At 40.7% G+C, this 18,212-nt stretch overlaps 1 protein-coding gene across 2 annotated transcripts in view; it reads right to left on the reverse strand.

Moving 5' to 3' along the window:
• The window catches only part of PTPRU (protein tyrosine phosphatase receptor type U), a 120,593-nt gene that overhangs the window by 69,122 nt on the left and 33,259 nt on the right, over positions 1-18,212 (reverse strand). The window contains exons 2-8 of one of the 2 annotated variants that reach the window (XM_074217892.1): positions 13,833-13,964; positions 7,908-8,179; positions 7,033-7,114; positions 6,762-6,877; positions 6,320-6,494; positions 5,774-6,067; positions 4,241-4,549 (exon numbers count right to left, since the gene is read on the reverse strand). In XM_074217892.1, the coding sequence (XP_074073993.1) occupies positions 4,241-4,549; positions 5,774-6,067; positions 6,320-6,494; positions 6,762-6,877; positions 7,033-7,114; positions 7,908-8,179; positions 13,833-13,964 (1,380 nt within the window). Of the gene's footprint in view, positions 1-4,240; positions 4,550-5,773; positions 6,068-6,319; positions 6,495-6,761; positions 6,878-7,032; positions 7,115-7,907; positions 8,180-13,832; positions 14,028-18,212 lie in introns of those variants that run through there. The other variant, XM_074217893.1, reaches the window with a different exon arrangement.

Genomic DNA, 18,212 nt, shown 5'->3' on the forward strand with positions numbered 1-18,212 from the left:
TGACAATGAAGGTGATGTCGATGTCAAAGCCAAACGGAACAATACCACATTTGTTTCAAAAAAGACAAACTCAAATCACTGATGGAGATAGAGTACTAGACTTAAAGTAAAGAAAACCTAAGTTTTAATCCTGCCACAGACATTTGCTAGGTGGGTGACCCTGGGCAAGTTATGCAATCTCTCTGTACCTCAAACTTCTTATGTATAAATGAGAGTTGGACGTGGTAGCTTCGAATGCAAGCACTTAGGTGCTTGCAAACTATCTCCCCCAATAAAGTGTAAGTTCCTTGAAGGCAGAGACTATCTTTCCCCTTTCTATCCCAAAGCTTAGCACAGCATGGACATGTAATAGGTGCTTAATAAATTCTTGCTAAATTGTTTCTAGAGCACCTCCCAGCTCTAGATTTAAGACCTATGGCCTCTGTTTTGAAGGTATTACTGTCCAGTGTAGTGGACCAATGACAATAATTCTAATGGAGAAAGACTAAATTAATCTGCAATGTTTTTGTAAGTGGGGAAAAAAAAAGCCACACCTCTGGCTTTAATGCACTAAGGAGAAGTATCCAGACTAAAGGCAAGAGTGGGTAAGAAAGGTATTAGGCCATTCAGGAAACAAATGCAGAATGGTAGAAGCAGGAAAAGGTTCACATAATGAATGGATCACCTTCAGCTATTCAAGGGGTTAGGTCTAGGAGAGGTTGGGTGGAAAGGGAAAAAAAGAAGCTCCCCAGCAGGACTAGGTTAATAGTCATTATTCATTTGTATGCATGAATGTGCATGTAGGCATACATGGGTATCTGTCTATATGCACTGTAAGTTTATGTACTGTGTACATGCATGGAATAATATAAACAATATTAGTATGCTTTCTAAGATATACATGTGTTCATATGTGTGTTTGAATTGTGTACACATGTGATTGTATTGTGTTGCTTCTATATGTGTGGATGTGGATGTACAAGTGGGGTATAGGAATATATTGCACATATGTACTGTATTGTATGCCCTGCTGCATGTGAGTATGTTTATGTGTGTGTGTTGTACAAGCATACATGTGCATTTTATCTTTATATGACATTCCAGCCAGGTATGTTACACGATATGCACATGTACGTCTATTTCTATAGTGTGCATGTGTCAGTGTTTACATCCATGTTTGTGGTGGGCTCTGCAAGCATATAATGTATTATGTGTGTTTGTTCATGTGTGTAGTACATGGAGTATTGTGCTGCATACAAGTATATGCATAGGATACCCCTCCTGTGTACATGAATACATGTGTCTTATGTAAGCATATGTGTATGCATATGTTTTCAATGGCATGCTATATTTTCCATACATTCATTTCCTATGCAATAGTGCGTACTTATCCCATCCACTCTGGATTTATCTTGGATGTGCTGATTTTGTGTATGCTCCCTCCCTACCTTAGAATGTAGGCTCCTTGAGGGCAGAGATTATTTTTATTTTATTTTGTATCTGCAGAGTTTATTTAGCTTAGTTCCTACCACTTCATAAATTATTATTGATAGAATAATAGGTTTGAGGCTAGTCCTTTCAAAGAAAGTTTTATTGACATATTTTGGTTTTTATATCAGTCATTTCCACAGATCTTTCCTTTATAGGATACTTGACCATCTAAGAGGCCATACAGCAACCTAAAGGCCATGATAAACTAAAGACCATGGCATAATAAATAATAGCTAACATTCCTATAACATTTTAGGATTACAAAGCACTTTACAAATGTAGTTCTCATTTGACCCTCACAACAATTCAGTGAGATTGGAGCTATCATTATCCCTGATTTAGAGATGAGGAAGCTGAGGTTAAGACCTCTCTCAGGAACTTACTCAGGATCCCATAACTAGTAAGTGTCTATCAAATTCAAATTTTCAGTGTTCCATTCTCTACTCCTATGATATTTGGCAAGGGCCATGTACAATAAGATCATGTGATAATATAAAGACTCCATAAATCCAATAGCCTAAAGATAATATCTGATTGCCTAAGAAGGTCAGCTTCCAAGTCCAGGAGTTCTCCCCAGGTCCTTTCTCAAAATGGACATTCTTCACTTTACTCCATGGACATTTCCTCTGCAGCCACATATCTGCCCTTCTTACCCTTGCTTTCTAGTTCTAGAGCCATAGTTCAATGAATACTGCTATTGGAATGAGCCTACCAATCTAATCCCCTAGGGTAGGGCTCCATTCTAACCATTCCTATAATTTTCTAAACATATGTAAATAGAGGGATAGATATGTACATATACACATATATGCATATTTACATACCTGAGTGTATCTGTTCCTATTAGAATGTAAGCTCCTTGAGGGTAAGGACTGACTCATTTTTGTATCTGTATCAGTATAAGCATTTAATAAGTTTTTATTCATTCATTTATTCAGTCATTTCAAGCCTCAATTTCTTCATCTGTAAACACAAGGGCAATAATATCTACCCTTATTCCCTACAGACCTCAGTAGAGAGTTTTAAATAAAGACTGGAAGACTATTAACTGGGTATGAATAGAGAGGATGCTGCTTTGCTTTTGTCTTTGTGTTCCAGTGGCACACCTGTCAATGCCATTTACCTGTTTATTTAACTCTGGACTGGACTAGTGGGAAAAGTCCTTTCAGAGGCTAGATTTCTATGATTTCACATCCTCTCAGCACTCACCTAGACCACGAGGAAAATAAATCAAGCTGGACTTGGACCTCAGAGACCTGCATTTTGGAGCCTGGCTTACCTTATTTATTTAGAGAGTGGTGTGACCACAAGCAAGAAACAATTTCTGAACCTCAGTTTCCCTCTCTGTAAAATAAGGATAAAAATACTAACCACCTAGTTAGCAGAGCTATCATGAGGCACATTCTTAGTAAAAACCCATAAAACACTATCAAAATGTCCATTTTTATTGTGTATTATTATTATTTGTCTGCCCAGTTGGACTGTAAATTACAAAAAGATGGGTCTGAGATCTGATCTCCCATTCAATTCAATTTAACAAATGTAAAGTAAGCACCTACTATATACCACCCTAGAATACTAACTCTTGGAAAAACATAAAAAAAGTAAAGGAGCGCATGCCTTGAGAAATTTCCTGGAAGGTTGAAGTGGTTAACTCCAAGAGAACTTAACACAACAAACACAATACAGATGAGTAAATTCAATGGAAAATGGAGGAGACACTGATACCTAAAGGTTTAGAGGATGAGGAAGGCTGAGCCTTGAAGCAACATAAGGATTCTAAGAGGCAGAGATGAGGAGGGAATATGTTCCAGGTACGAGAAAAGGTTATGCAAATGCACAGAAGCTGGAGATGAAAGGTCAAGGGCAGAGAATGGGGAGTTCTATGGAATGAATTAGAAAAGTAAATGGGAGTCAACTTGCAGAAAATATTCGATGTATGCTGAAAACCTTGTATTTTTATCCTAGAGACAACTGGAAGCCAATAAGATTTTTGAGCAAAGCAGTATCATGGTCAGATGTGTGACTTGAGAAATTCAATAAAGACACTATGATTTCAACAAATCTTTACTAACTGCCCAGAAAAGCACTGTGTGGAGCTGGATTGGACAAGAAAGACACCAGAATCAGCAAAACCATTTCAATAATCCAGATGACCGGTGATGAACTAGGGAATGACTATGAATAGAGGGAAGGGGATATAAAACATAATACTAAATTTAGACCAGATCATTAGTAAAGGTTGCTTGCTTGCTACATGGCAGAGTTAGCAAAAAACTAAAGTAACTTCTTTAAACTGTGGATCTCATTCAGTATCTAGGGCAATACTTTGAAAACCATGGGTACTTAAGCATATAGGTCAATTCACAAGTATTTGATGCTGTGTTGCAAAATCTCGGTCAACAAACATTTATTAAGTGCTTACTGAATTCCAGGTCCTCTATTAAACCCTGGAGATTCCAGAAAAGATAAACACTTGTTTGCAGGTATAGGTTCCTCTAGAACTTAGAGCACATTAAGCACCTTGGAGAATTATAAGATAGCCAATAGGCATATTTGGTCTCCTCGTTCTTATGAGCTAGATCACTAAAGTGCTAGGTCAGCTAACTGCTGACCAGTTTACTACTGAGTCCTAGCTCTTTGACTCATCCTCAACTACTGCCAGGCAGACAGTCCCTGATTTAAGGCACTCATCAAACAAGACTTCTGCCAATTCCCTGGAAGGTCCCTTCATATAGAGCTAGGTCACTCAGAACCACATAAGTCTTACCATCTTCATCAGTCTGGAAGATGACCTCTTTGCCCTCTTTCCTTCCTTCAGGGTTGGCCAGGATGAGTCGTACATGGATATTCCTGTAGGGCAGCAGGTTTTTGATGGTATAGCGGTTGGTGCCCCGTTCCATCTTCACACACTCCCGAAAGGTCTGGTTGTGGCTGCTGCCCACAGTGTAGCGGTAGCACAGGGACACAGTGTAGGTGTGGCAGCGGGTGACATTGTAGCCAAGGGGCTCCCACTGGAGGGTCAGCTGGCGAGACTGGATCTCAGAGAAGGCGAGACCCTTGGGAGCTCTCATGGGTTCTGGAGGGGAAAAGGTGAGGTCAAAAGGCAGGAAGAAAGATGGAGAAGAATACAAGTAGAAGGTGGGGGAAAGAGAATTAATCAGCCTGAAGAAAATATAGGAGGTACTGCCCTAAAAAGTTGAGAAAGTTAATCTCCATGAACATAACACCACCTCAGATTAAGGTGGGGAAGGCCAGTCTAAATCACTTAAAAGTAATTTCATTTCCGTCTCTTCCAGTCTCATGGAGAAGACTCTCATGAAGGCTGTGGTAGCTGAGCCTCAAGCTCTGCCAGGACGAACTGAGCTGGGAAGGCTTCAGACACAAATCTGATGCCAATTAGTGACCTGTGACCCACCTAGCTGATGGCAGTTGGTGCACATCGCCAGAAGCTGACCACCAGCAGATATTGGTGGGGAAGGCATTCATGCCAGAAACCCTTTTCAAAAAAAGGAAAGTGGTAATTTGTACTAAGGAGAGCTCCTACCCAGGAAATCATGGGTCTTTCAAAATTCTAGGAAAAATCTCATTCATTTCAAATAACTACAGTAACTTCTAACAAAGTATCAACAAATGGAGGTCTCATTGAGATCCACTTTATGATTTGTTTTTGTTTTTGCAAGGCAATGGGGTTAAGTGATTTGCCCCAGGTCACACAGTTAGGCAATTATTAAGTATCTGAGGTCAAATTTGAACTCAGGTACTCCTGACTCCAGGGATGGTGCACTATCCACTGCGCCACATAGCCACCCCATGAGATCCACTTTAAGGAATTGAAAACACTATTTGTAATTAGTATATTAACTGTCTGCAAAAAACTAGTACTGCTTAAAGTTCAATAGTGGTACAAATCTCTGCCATATTTTCTCCCAAATCCGACTTGGATAAAACCTGAATATATTCTATACTTGTTGTTATTTCTCCAGGACATAATTTTTCCCCAATGCTCTCACTTTCAAAAATGTCAATAGGATACTTAAAAAGGGGTTTTTTCTCCCAAGTAGGTTAAGCATCCCCCCCTGCAATTCTGAATCAACAGTATAGCCCAGCAGAATAGGCACTGGATTTGGAGTCAGTAGATTTGGGTTCAAATTTTACTTACTCTTTATGAGACTTTGGGCAAATCATTTAATATCTCTGGGCCTCATTTCCTCATCTGCAAATGGCTTCTACCAGTTCAGGACCAGGATGCAACCCTAGTTCAGGACCAGGATGCAACCCTCCCCTTTCCAGCACCACTCACCTGCACATTTGGTCCTGCTGATGAGGGCAGGACCAGGCTTTCCAGTGCCCCCTTCACCAGGTCGAGTGAGTAACACACTAATCTCATACTCGGTGTCAGGATCCAGGTGCCATAACTTGTAGGTCTGCATGCTGACTGCATGTACTTCTGCCCATGGACCCCGAGACATGCGGTATTCGATCTCCTTGCGCACAATAGGGCCATCGCCAATGATAGAGTTGGTGTTGAGCTGAATGATGAGGTAGGTGGAGCCAGCCCGGAGCAGTTGGGGAGGTGCGATGGGTGTGGGGGGCTCTAGGGGACAGGAGGAGGTAGGCAGGAAAGGGCAATGTGGGACAGCCACAGCCACCTCTTGCCCATGTCCAATACTCTAGGGGATGTGAGGGGTGCAGAAAGGAAATCCTTTGACTCTGATTCCATCCCCCAGGCATACACTGACCCTAACCCACCCAGAAACCACCCTTTAGGCTTTAGTCTCCAAGATCCCTCAATCTGACCTGGATCCCACAGGTCTCTCACCATGATTCACCCCAGTGGTTCACTGACCCTTAACAATGAGCTCTGCAAAATTGGAGACTCCTGCCCCCCTTGGGGCCTGGGACACACAGCGATAGAGATCTTGTTCCCCCCTCTCTACTTCAGGTAGCTGAAATGTGGCCAGGAAGCGACGGTGACTGATGTGCTTCACAGAGGCAGCAGGAACCATCAAACCACCCTGGCGCTGGGGAAGAGAGCAAGTCTGGAGACTATCCTGCCCACCTAGACGCTAAGCCCAGAGCCCCAACCACCAGAAAGGAAGAGAATTTGCTGGGGGACCTCATCCATCAGGAATGAGGAGAATGGACAATCACTCTGGGAGGAGGATAGAGAACCCTGATTCTAAGGAGCAGCCTACTTCCATGCCTGCCCAGGAAAGAAAGGATGAGCTGCCCTACAGTGGGATCAGAGTGATAAGGGGAAGGGCAGAGCAATAGGGGAAGCCTCTCACCTGCAAAAGAAACTGCTCAGCTTCCGATGCCCGCCCAGCTGCCATGCACTGGAAAGTGGCATTCTGACCTGCGTTGACCTCCACATCACCCAGACGGGAGAAGTGAGGGGCCTTTGCTGGAGACAGGGGGCAGAGATACAAGCAATGACAATAGAATACATTAAGGAGGATAGAAAAACCAGGCTACCCTCCATCACCCACAGGGCAGTCTCCCACCCCCACCCCATCCTAGCAACCTCTCCAAGGAATGATGGTCAACAGGGGTATTCACCACATGGATAACTGAAGAGCAGAATATCATCCAGGCCTATGTAGCCTCGGCGATCAGTGGAGATGATGGCCTCAAACAGCACCTGGGGGAACAGGGACCCAAACCCCAGGCTCAAAGTCTAGGCTTCCACTCATCCATAAAGTTAGCTCTCCCCCTCCAACCACAACATGAATCAATTAATCACCAAGTATTTAGTAATCCTCCCCTATATATCGGGTACAACTCGGGGTGTTAGAGATACAAGTGCAAAGAATGAAACAATCCCTCCTGGCAAAGAGCTCCTCCCCCTTGCCCCAAAGTCTTCAGCTCCTCTCAATGACTATAAGCCACACATATTTTCATTCATTCATTTGATAAATGTTTAATAACATAGAGCTGTATTGGGATTTGGGGATGGTAAGGGCAAATAAGTGTTCCTTCCCTGAAGAAGCTGAGAATCGTGTTCCTTTCAGGAGCCCTGCTAGCCTCAGTCCTGACCCTTTTCCTTCCACATATATCCCAAATCCCTTTTGCCCACCCCATAACCCTGAGGGACCTGGCCTACCACAGCCCCGAGTAGCCAACAGTACCTCCTCACCAAGGTCTGATCCAACTTGATGTTTAAAGGCTAAGGTCTTAGGTCAGACACTTGAGGGACAGTGACCTCCCCCCAAAGATCACAGAATCATGGATTTAGAGCTGGAATGAGACCCAAGGTCCAGAGCATTAAGACACTGGTTTGACACAGGCAGTAAGTTAAAGAGCTGGGAACCCAACCTTGGATTCCAAATCCAGGAGATTTTCACCCACACTGAGCTGAAGGATGAACCCTGTTCATCTCAGCCATCAACTCTACTATACTCTCACCCAGTCGGACCAAGTTGTGGCCGGCTCACCTGATACTCATTGGGCCAGAAGGTGCTGACTGCCAGCTCTGCTTGATGCCACTGACGGCCATGAGATCCAGACATGTTCCAGACGGCGCTGCCCAAGGGGCCACCATTGACCCGCACATAGACTCCGAGGGCTCCAGGGCTGTGCCCATCTCGACTGTACAGGAAGTAGCTGAACTGTAAGCAGTGGGTGTCATTCTCACTTAGACTCTGGAAGACCACATGGGCCCGCTGACCAGCAGCATGCTGGGAAGAGTTGACCATCAGGTAGGAACCTAGAATGAGAAGAATGAGAAGAGTTCACAATTTGAGGGAGGGGGAGGAGAAAACTAAGTCAATAAACAGTCAAAAAAGATTTATTAAGAACCTACTAGGGTTACCATTGTATGTAATATATATAGTTTTTTAAAAAAGAAGCTACTAGGAGTCAGACACTATGCTAAGTGCTAAGGAGTTAAGGAGGCTTCAGGGAGATGGGGACTGGGGGGGGACATAGAAGAGAAACAAAGAGGGTCTGAAGAAAGCTGGGGAAGAAGTCAAGGAAAATTGCTGACAGGATGAGACAGGAACCAAAGGATCTCTGTATATTTTGGCAATACACTATTGGCTCTTAGATTTTAAACTGGGAAGAATCTAAGAGATTGTCAGCATTTAGGAACTTGTCAGCATTTCTATTCCACCTTAAGATTTACAAAGTGCCATCCACAGCATTCATTATCTCATTGTTTTGATTCTCATGACCATGTGTAATAGATGTTATTATTATTCCCATCTTACAAGTAAGGAGACTGAGGCTGAGAACATAATGACTTGCCTGGTGTTACACAAATGGTAAATTATTGGAGTAGAATTTGAACCCAGACCTTGTAGACTCCAAGTCCATAACTACATCTAATTAGATCATTCAATCATCCCCTTCATTTAAAAGAGGACAGAACTGGAGAGGCTACCCAAGATCACACAGACCTAGAGTACCAAACTCCATCTTTCTATTCCCAAACTAGCTCTCTTTCCACTGGATAGAGCTGCCTCTCATAATCCCAACAATGCATATGAGCTTTTTCATTTTGAACTACCCGGAGCAGGTAATTTCTCTTATAGTAAGGTTTGACTGAAGTAATCCTGCAGGAATTCCCCAAGCTGGGAATTCTAATTCTTCTGAGTGATTAAGCAATAAGCCCTTCCTAGGGAGACCCCAAAGGGACAGGCCCACCCCTCTAGATATGACCCTCAGTGCTGAAATGAGGTCAACAAGGAAGGCCCCACAATAGAGGACAAGGAGCTATAACATCTTGGAGTAAAGCCAGAGGGGAACAGGAGGTGAGTGGTGGCTGAGGAAGCCACCGAGGAGGGAAGAGGCGAGTGGCAAGGGGCCAAAAGTCAGAGCTCTCCCAGTTGACTCCTGGGCTTGGAAGACATCCAACGAAAACTCATTTTCATCTCAGTCCCTGTTCCTCTAGAGTTCAGGGTTCCCCAGAGACACCCCTGGAAAGGAATTTCATTCATCTCTCCAAGGCCAAAACTACAAAGTCAAGAAGGAAGTAGGCAGGGCTTAGGGATTTTTTTCTTTTTTTAAACAAACTTATATTCTCTTTTTATGAGCCCATAGACTCTCTACCATCTTAGCCCCTGGGTCAGTCCCTCTCCTCATCTTCTCCTTCTGACATTTTCCTTTCTACAAGACGCTAACCCTTCCTTGTCTCTAGCTCCTTCTCTAGCTGATTCATCAGAGTTCTAGGCTCAAGTTCTATTGTCACCAATGATGCCCTCCCTTCTTTTTCCATCCTGTTCAAAAGCACCCCTGACTCTATGTCCCCAAAATACTAGGGAACACGGACTCGTGATCTGCCCTTTTCTGGCTATCCTAAGGGGTGCAGCTTGTCTTCCCAACAGGTCAGATGCTCCCTAGAAGGGAGAGTTTAGGCATTAGAAAAAGGAAAGAGAGAAAGGAATTTCTGATAAAGAGTGAGAAAATGGTTCCCCCACTTCCTGGCAGTTCATCATATGAATATTGAACATGCATATACTGTCACAGTCAGTTAATTGGTTGGTTAGTTTTACTGAAGTATTTTATACAATACACACACATGCACGCACACATACACACATATATGCACATACATGCACACATACACAAATCTATATACACATACACATACACATACACACACACACACACACACACACACACACATACATATGCACTTCTCTTCTATCCCTTGCTATAAGGGATGATTTCTTTAGTAGGAGAGAGGAGGAAAGGATATATTTGGAAATGTTGGCAATGTGAAAACAAAAGATATCAAGAAAAAATGTTTAAAGAAAAAAAAGGACTAAATTATTTTCAGGAGGAAGAAAAAGCTGTCTAATCAGACTCCAAGCTATAAGTTGCTAGAAAAAGGAGGAGGGACAAAAAGGAGAGGAACAGGAAGAGAAAACATTGTGAAAAATCATAGAATAGATGATAGTGCAGAAAGGATTCCCAGAGAAAGGGTATCAGAAGACCTGGGTTCTAGTCCCAAACATGCCACTGACTAAATTATGTGACCCTAAGCAACTCAATTCCCCCAGTCTGAATTATTTAGGAAATCAGACTAGTTGACTTCTGAGGGCACTTCCAGTTCTGTAGCTCTATGATGCTTTCTGCCATGCCTGGAGAGACATTTGAGACTTGCTGCCTAGAGTGAGCAAGACTCTGGAGAAATCTGAATGCAATGGGGCACCAGAGATTAAGGACCTTGATAAACTGGAGGAAGTCAGAGGAGGGTAACCATGATGGTGTCCTGAGTTTTCAAAGATCCATTAGAAGAATAAGAATGCTTAGCCTAGAGGAGAGAAAGCTCAATGAGGGCACAATAGCTTGGTTCAATTATGGGAAGGGTCAACAGATGGAAGAATTAAACTTGGACTGCTTGGTTCTGGAGTAAGGAATTAAAAGGTAGATAAAACAAAGAGGTCAATATAGGATTGATATGAAAGGCTTTCCCAAGAGGAGGGGTGAGAATGGTTCACCCTCCTTCAAGCAAAGGCTGGATGGTCATTTATCTAGTATGCTACTGTGGGATTCCTTTCAGTTATGGTTTGGACAAGATAGCCCCAAAGAAGGTTCAATAACTGTAAATTCTGGTGATTCTGTGTTGTGACCAAAGCAAACTAGGGTGACAGTTTAGCCCCAACCTTAGCCCTGGAGAGGTTGCTGAAGATTCTATCTCAGAATGTGGAGAGAAGCCAGCAGAATTAGTCATCATATCCATTCACCACCAAGATCATCAAATTCTAAAAGGACCTCCCCCTGATTAGAACATGGGACTGAAGGCACCTGAAGGAAGAAACAGAGATGGTAACTGTGTCCTTCCCTTTAAAAATGGGGGAGGCCACCCTGAGATTAGGCACATGGCTTATGAGATAAACAAAGCTTTTTTTTAAAATCTTCCAGAAATAGGCTAAATACCAGAAATGTAAATATTAGCAAGCAAGACAAACTCTGAGTTCAAAGAACATACATTCAAATGGGAGAAGACAACACATAGAAGTTATGAGTCCAGATACTAGATAGGAGGGAGAGATGACTGGAGTTTGAGCAGAAAACATTGTGTTAGGGAGCTGTAGAAGAGAAGGAAATCATTAGGGAATAGGAACAAGATGGTCCAAAATAGGGGGAGATCATTTAGGAGTATTAACATCCACTGATGGAAACAGGGTTGGTGGACTTATGGACAACTTGAAAGCAGTGAGGGAGGAGGAGGAGAGGTGTCCTGATCATCATGGGGCAAGACTAAAAGAGGAAAGTTTAGTAAACAATGAAGGGAATCATAGATAGAGAACTGGAAAAGACCTTAAAAATCATCTAGCCCACGTCCCTCATGGAATAGATGAAGAAACTGAAGCTTAGAGAAATAAAGTCATTGCTGTCACACAGGTAGTAAATTTGCTGCCATCTTTAGTGTTCTTCTACCTCACCACAATGAACTTAGCTGTTGGGAAAGCTCCATGGAAGGTCAAAGGGAAGACTAGGCTCACAATGGCTCAAGAAAGAAACAGCATCAGGAAAGGCTCACAGCATTTGAGACAGGAATGAGGGAATTGAGAGGAGGAAGAAAATCAGGAAAGATTTGCTGTGGAATAGGAAAGATCCAAAAAAGGTTCCAACGTGGAGAAACAAAGGAAGCTTATTCTGGGGCAGAGAAAGGAGGAGATTAGGAGAGGAACACTATGGGATAGGAAGGAGGATTAGGGAAGGTTCGGTACAGGATAGGGAAGAGGACCAGAGAAATGGCAATGGAGCAAGGATGAGGAATCTAGGAAATTTCACTGTGGAACAGGAAAGGAAGAGGGTCAGGGAAAGCTTATTATAAAGCAAGGGTAATAGGAATCATTCTAGCCACAGACAAATATCCTCTGTCTGTTTCCAGGCAAAGATTTCTCAGGAACTGGTTTCTGACCATATATAACTCATCGCTGAATTCAGTCCCAAAATTTGGTGCTGAGCCAGAACACTGAGTATGCTACAAAGATGCCCTGAGCCTTAGCCCTTTCTCTTCCTAACATTTTATCTAGGCAAACTGGTGCCTTTTATGTCTTCATTACTTTGGTACAGAGCTTTATGAAAACTCAAAAGGCTCAGAAGCCTTTTAGTCATCATGCAACACAGAAGTGGCATCCTCTTGGAACACCAAGGGGGAAGTACTTGCACTGAGAAGTTTGACCACCACCAAGCAGTAGAAGGAATGAGATGGCACTAAGGAAGGGGTCAGCAGTAGACAATATAAGATGTCTAATCAGTGGTCTTATTAAAACTTTATGTGTAAATTGGGTTGAATGTTGACTCCTAACCAACTGCACTGGTAGTAATAAACAAGCTATTTAGTTCTGTTCTGGTCATTCTTTAATACATTATAAGATTCTCCTTTGCTAATCATGGCTTCTTTTAAATAGGAACCAATCACCTATACCCTACCAGATTCATGTTTGTACATTGAGCACTTCTTTTATTTTGTCCCTCTTGGAGGAAACTTTAGACCAGATCCAAAATAGAATTACACCCAGAGATTAGTCAGGGTTTTAAAGGGTGATGAGGCAATGAATGTGAGAGTGGGGAGTGCAGTTTCCTGAAAAGGAAGTCAGGCTCCCCTAGCAATAAACCTGATACTACACAACTGCATGGTTGTGTTACAAAGATAGATATGAGGAGCCTTTATGAGTCTCAGTAGTGGTTGCCTCTAGCTTCTATGTTAAACAAGAAAGAAAGAGGATCAGAGAAGGTTTAGTGTTGGGAAAAGGTAAGAGAAGATTCACTATAGGTCGGGGAAGAGGGGAGAGTAGAAAATTACTCACCTTAATGTTGAAAAATAATCCAGCTGTTCTGGACTTCAATTTTAAATTTGTATAAGAAAAGTGACTAAATCAACTATACTCTTTGACTGAGTAATCCCCCTTCCCAGATATATATATACCTTGGGAAAGTTAAAGGAAGAAATAAAATTCCCATATTGGCCAAAACATTCCTAATAAAGTTTTTTAGAGTAGCATAGGAAACAAAGTGATTAGACAGAACCAATGGTGACACAGGAATGTAATAAAATTCTGAGAAACATGTAAAGATTTGTATGAACTAACTTGGAGAAAATAAACAGAAACATGAGAACAATATAAACAATGACAACAACAATATAAATAAAGAGGACTCAAAAAGGAATCATACTGTGCATAAAAAAAAAAACAGTAAAGATCCTAGGGAAGACACAGCAAAAGGTATATCCTCTCCCATAACAGAGAGCTGAAAGACAACCAGGAGAGACACTTTAGACATTGTCAGACAAGGTTTTATATAAGATGTTTTCTAGAGGTGGAGGTGAGAAATAACAGTAATATAAAAACAATAAGACATCAATAAAGCACTTTTTTAAAGAAAAGAAGAAAAAGGCTCACCATGAGGCAGGTCTGGTGGAGACCGGGGGCCAGCATCATTGCGCACTCGCTCCCACTGGAAATCATCATACTGAGCCTGACTATATTCACATGGTGCCACTGGGTCTCCATCCTCATCGAAAGAGCAGCCAGCTGTGGGAATAGGAAAGCCAATTTATCTCAAAACCATACTGAGATCACCTTCCAAATTATTGCTAGGACAAATTACCAGATTACTCCAAGGTAACTCCTACATCACCTCCCATCCAAGAGATCTATAGAAACCAAGTTTAACTTCCACTTTTAGAAAATCATATAGGAGATCAGATTAGGGGAGGGGTCATTGAGGAAGGAGAGGTTAAAGAAAAGACTAGAAATACGATCTGGGATGGTGTATTAGAGCCTCCACCCCGGACTAAAACCACAGAACATCTTGTGTTTCCTAATTCAAGAGCCAATCCACCCACAGTGTATATAATCTGATGTGGATAGCACACATACTCTAAACATACCACACTCATTCAACTAGAGACATAAAATCTGCAGGCATGTTTGAGGCTATTTAGAGAAATATAGAAGGGAAGCATCAAAAATGTTTGTATCACTTATGTGTTTTTAGCAAAATAATATTGAATCATGCTATCTCAAAGTTGGAAGGAACCTTAGAGATGACCTAGTTGATTGAGTCAAAAGCCTCAAGGAATCTCTCCAACACATCTCATTTATTCATTCAACTCAATTCAAGAAACATGTTTTGAGAATCTAACAATGCTAGGCATTGTCCTAGATGCTAAGTATACAAAGACCAAAAAAAAAAAAATTCTCTGTGCCCCTAAGGAGCTTATATTGTAGGAGCAAGATTGAAAGGTATGGAAATAAGTAAAATAAAGTCATATAATGTAATTTCAAAAGGAAGAGAACATTAATCTCTAGGGAAATTGAGAAAGACCCCATGCAAAAGATGGTACCTATGATATGACTGAAAAAAAGAAAGCTAGGGATTTTATAATGTGAAGGTTAAAAAGAAAGTACATTCCAGGTATGGGAGATCAACCATGCAAAGACATGGAGATAGGAAATAACATTTCATAATAGAAAAAGGATAACTGGATAGTTTAATTAGAATGGAGAGTATAGGAAAAGGAGTAATATAAAAAAGATTTTTCTCAGATATTAACATACATGAAATGACTAATGACCAAAGTGGAGTTCATGTCTGAATCAGTTGTCTATATAAAGAAGGATCAATGACTTATTGGTTCAAGATCAATACCAATTAGAAGAAACTATAAAAATGAGAGTCTGTAGAGCACAATTGAAGTAACTCCAACCTATTTTAGTTCAGCAAGCTATTGATCCCCCAAAGTAGTCAACAGATTACTGCCATTTCCTAAGAAAATCAATCATCACAATATGGAGACCAAAAGAGTCTCAAAAACCCTCATCCAGAAAGACACTTGATCACCTTGCTAAGCATGAGATATGACAGCCAAGGATTTTTAGAATAAAACCTCTTTTTTGTAACTCTTATTTTAAAAAAGAATAGAAAGGATTAGAAGCAGTCTTGCTGCATTAAACTACAGTAAAAAACAGTAGAAGAAAAAACACACATTCAAAAAGGTGAGAGGGGCCCAACCAAGACAGATCAAACTGAGAACATTTAAGCATGAAACTGGATGTAGGACAATGAACAAATAAAAAAAAAAGACTAAACTCTTTAAAAAATTTCTCTCTATTAATGACAGTGGAGCTACCACCTTTATATTGTAACATCCTAGTCCCCAGTGTTATGCAAGTGGCAGTAAAAATGGTACTGAAGAGGGGAAACAAATCATAGATCTTATTCTAACAAATAAAAAGTCAACTGAGTTAACATGGATAATTACTAACCTACATACCTAGTTTTCCATCTGTAAAAAAATCTGTTTGAGAATATTCTATAAATAATCTACATGCACACCAAAGGCATGTAATGAAGATAAGAGAAGGGAACAGGAAGGCTTTTACAAATATTATTCAACAGCAGACCAAATCCTTCTAGTCAAACAAGTAATTGAAAGGTACAGATAGTATAAGATGTGCTTATGCTTATTGTTCATTGACTAATTAAAATAATTTTATTTGGTAGCACAAAGACTACCTTAATAACTCTCCAGAACAAGATATCTTCCATGCCCAAGTCAAAATCATACGAGATGCTTTCAAAGATCTAACAACAGAAATAACTTTATTCAAGACATTCTGGTTATGAATATCAAGCAAATCATAAAGTTGCTTTGGGCATTAGTCTCAAGGTGTCAGCCTGTATTGGTAGAAGTAGTTTCTTCCACTACTCCAATAAAATCGAAGTTCCAGACCAAAAAAGGGGAAAGGCCCAAACTAATGAGCCATGTGCTCACCAAACACATCTGTCACAGAAATGGAGGGTTGTCCCAGATGTTAATGTTTACAGATGACATTGTACTGATTATATCAAACATCAGAACCTTTAAGAAGTTCCTAATAAAGTCTAGTATCACTGAAATTGGTGAATACCAATAATCCAGACTATTAATGTGCTATCAGATGGACATCCGATAGAATTGATCCATCTGTACATAAATCTTAGACAGACACTGCAGATGGACAATGAGGTGGGTCCAAAGTTGACTAGGAAGATACTAGGCTAAATTTACCTTGTGAAATTGTGCAGTGCTTTTAAAGATGCAAGGTCCTTGGGAACCAAAGCCTATCAGTATTCTTCTATTGATGCTATCTGTCTGTGAGTCATGGATCACAGTCTTTGAAAATTTAACCTTGGAAATCATCCAAAGGGCAATGGAAAGGTACCTAGGGAATCTCAGTAGAGTGCAACACATAATCAATGAAATATTGCTCAAGTGAAGTGATATAAAGAATTTCAGCAGAGAAATGCTTCATATGAAAAAAGGAGTACACCAGCTCTGTAGCAAGAGTAAACCATAATCAATGGAAAAAAGTCCACACATTCCACTGGTATCCACATGATGTTAAGATTTCTGAGAAGGTGAATTGGTTTATAATTCGCATGATTAGAAGAAAGTACATATAACAATGCCATCATAGGTTCAGGACAAATTCTTGACTGTTGGGAGTCTTTTTTTGGAATCTGACTGCCATCCATGTCTTAATTATAATTTTCTAATTCCTATGATCTGTAAATTTGAGTAATATCCCTTCAATAACAGACTAGAATTTTTCCAAGAATCAAACTGATCGATACGTTCTCTTCCCTTTTATTGAAAATCAAAACACTTTTTTTCCTTCTCCAGTTTTGTAATACTTCTTTAGTTCATTACAGTTTTTCAAGTATTACTACAGGGAAGGGGAATGAAATGAGGACAAAAATCAATTTTGTTCATTGAAAAAAAGATTTAATTTTTAAAAAATATTAGACTTTATAAATCACAGATTTGACTTAAGAGTGACTCAGTAATCACATAACACCAGTTCTTTCAATAAATCAATCAATAAGCATTATTAAGCACTACCTATGTGCCAGTCACTGTAATAAATGATGAGGATATAATGAAAGTCAAAAATATAACACATTAAGGATCTCTCATTCTAATGGGAAATACAACATTCTAATAACTATGGGTTTTTGTTCAGTTGTTTTTCAGCCATGTCCAATTCTGTGATATATTTAGGGTTTTCTTGGCAAGGATACTGGAGTGATTTGCCATTTCCTTCTCCAGCTCCTTTAAAGATGAGGAACTGAGGTAAAAGGAGTTAAATGGCTTGTCCAGGATCACAGATAAGTGTCTGAAGTAAGATTTGAACTCAGGAAGAGGAATCTTTCTGATTCCAAGCCCAGTGCTCTATGCATTGCTGTCCCTGCCCAATAACTATGAATATTTACAAAATAAATTCAGGACAAATAAGAGGTAATCTTAAAGAGAAGGCACTGGTGAGAGTGACTGAGAAAGACTTCTTTCCAAAAGTAGGATTTGAGATAAGTCTTAAAGGAAGTCAGAAGGCAGAAGTGAGAAGGGGACCACATTCCATATATTGGAGGGAGAGAAGATCTATTTAAAAGGCATGAAAGTGGGGCAGCTAGGTGGCATAGTGGATAAAGCACCAGCCTTGGAGTCAGGAGTACCTGGGTTCAAATCTGGTCTCAGACACTTAATAATTACCTAGCTGTGTGGCCTTGGGCAAGCCACTTAACCCCATTGCCTTGCAAAAAAAAAAAAAAAAAAACAACCTAAAAAAAAGGCATGGAAGAAGATAATGGCATGCCATGTGTAAAGAACAAAAAAGTCAGTGGTACTAGATCATAAAAGTATGTGGAAGAGGAGCAACTAGATAGGGCAATGAATACAGCCCTGGAATCAGGAGAACTTGAGTTCAAACACAACCTCAGATACTAACTAGGTATAT

Source organism: Macrotis lagotis, chromosome 1 (assembly GCF_037893015.1).
Source record: "Macrotis lagotis isolate mMagLag1 chromosome 1, bilby.v1.9.chrom.fasta, whole genome shotgun sequence".
Lineage (NCBI taxonomy): Eukaryota > Metazoa > Chordata > Mammalia > Peramelemorphia > Peramelidae > Macrotis > Macrotis lagotis.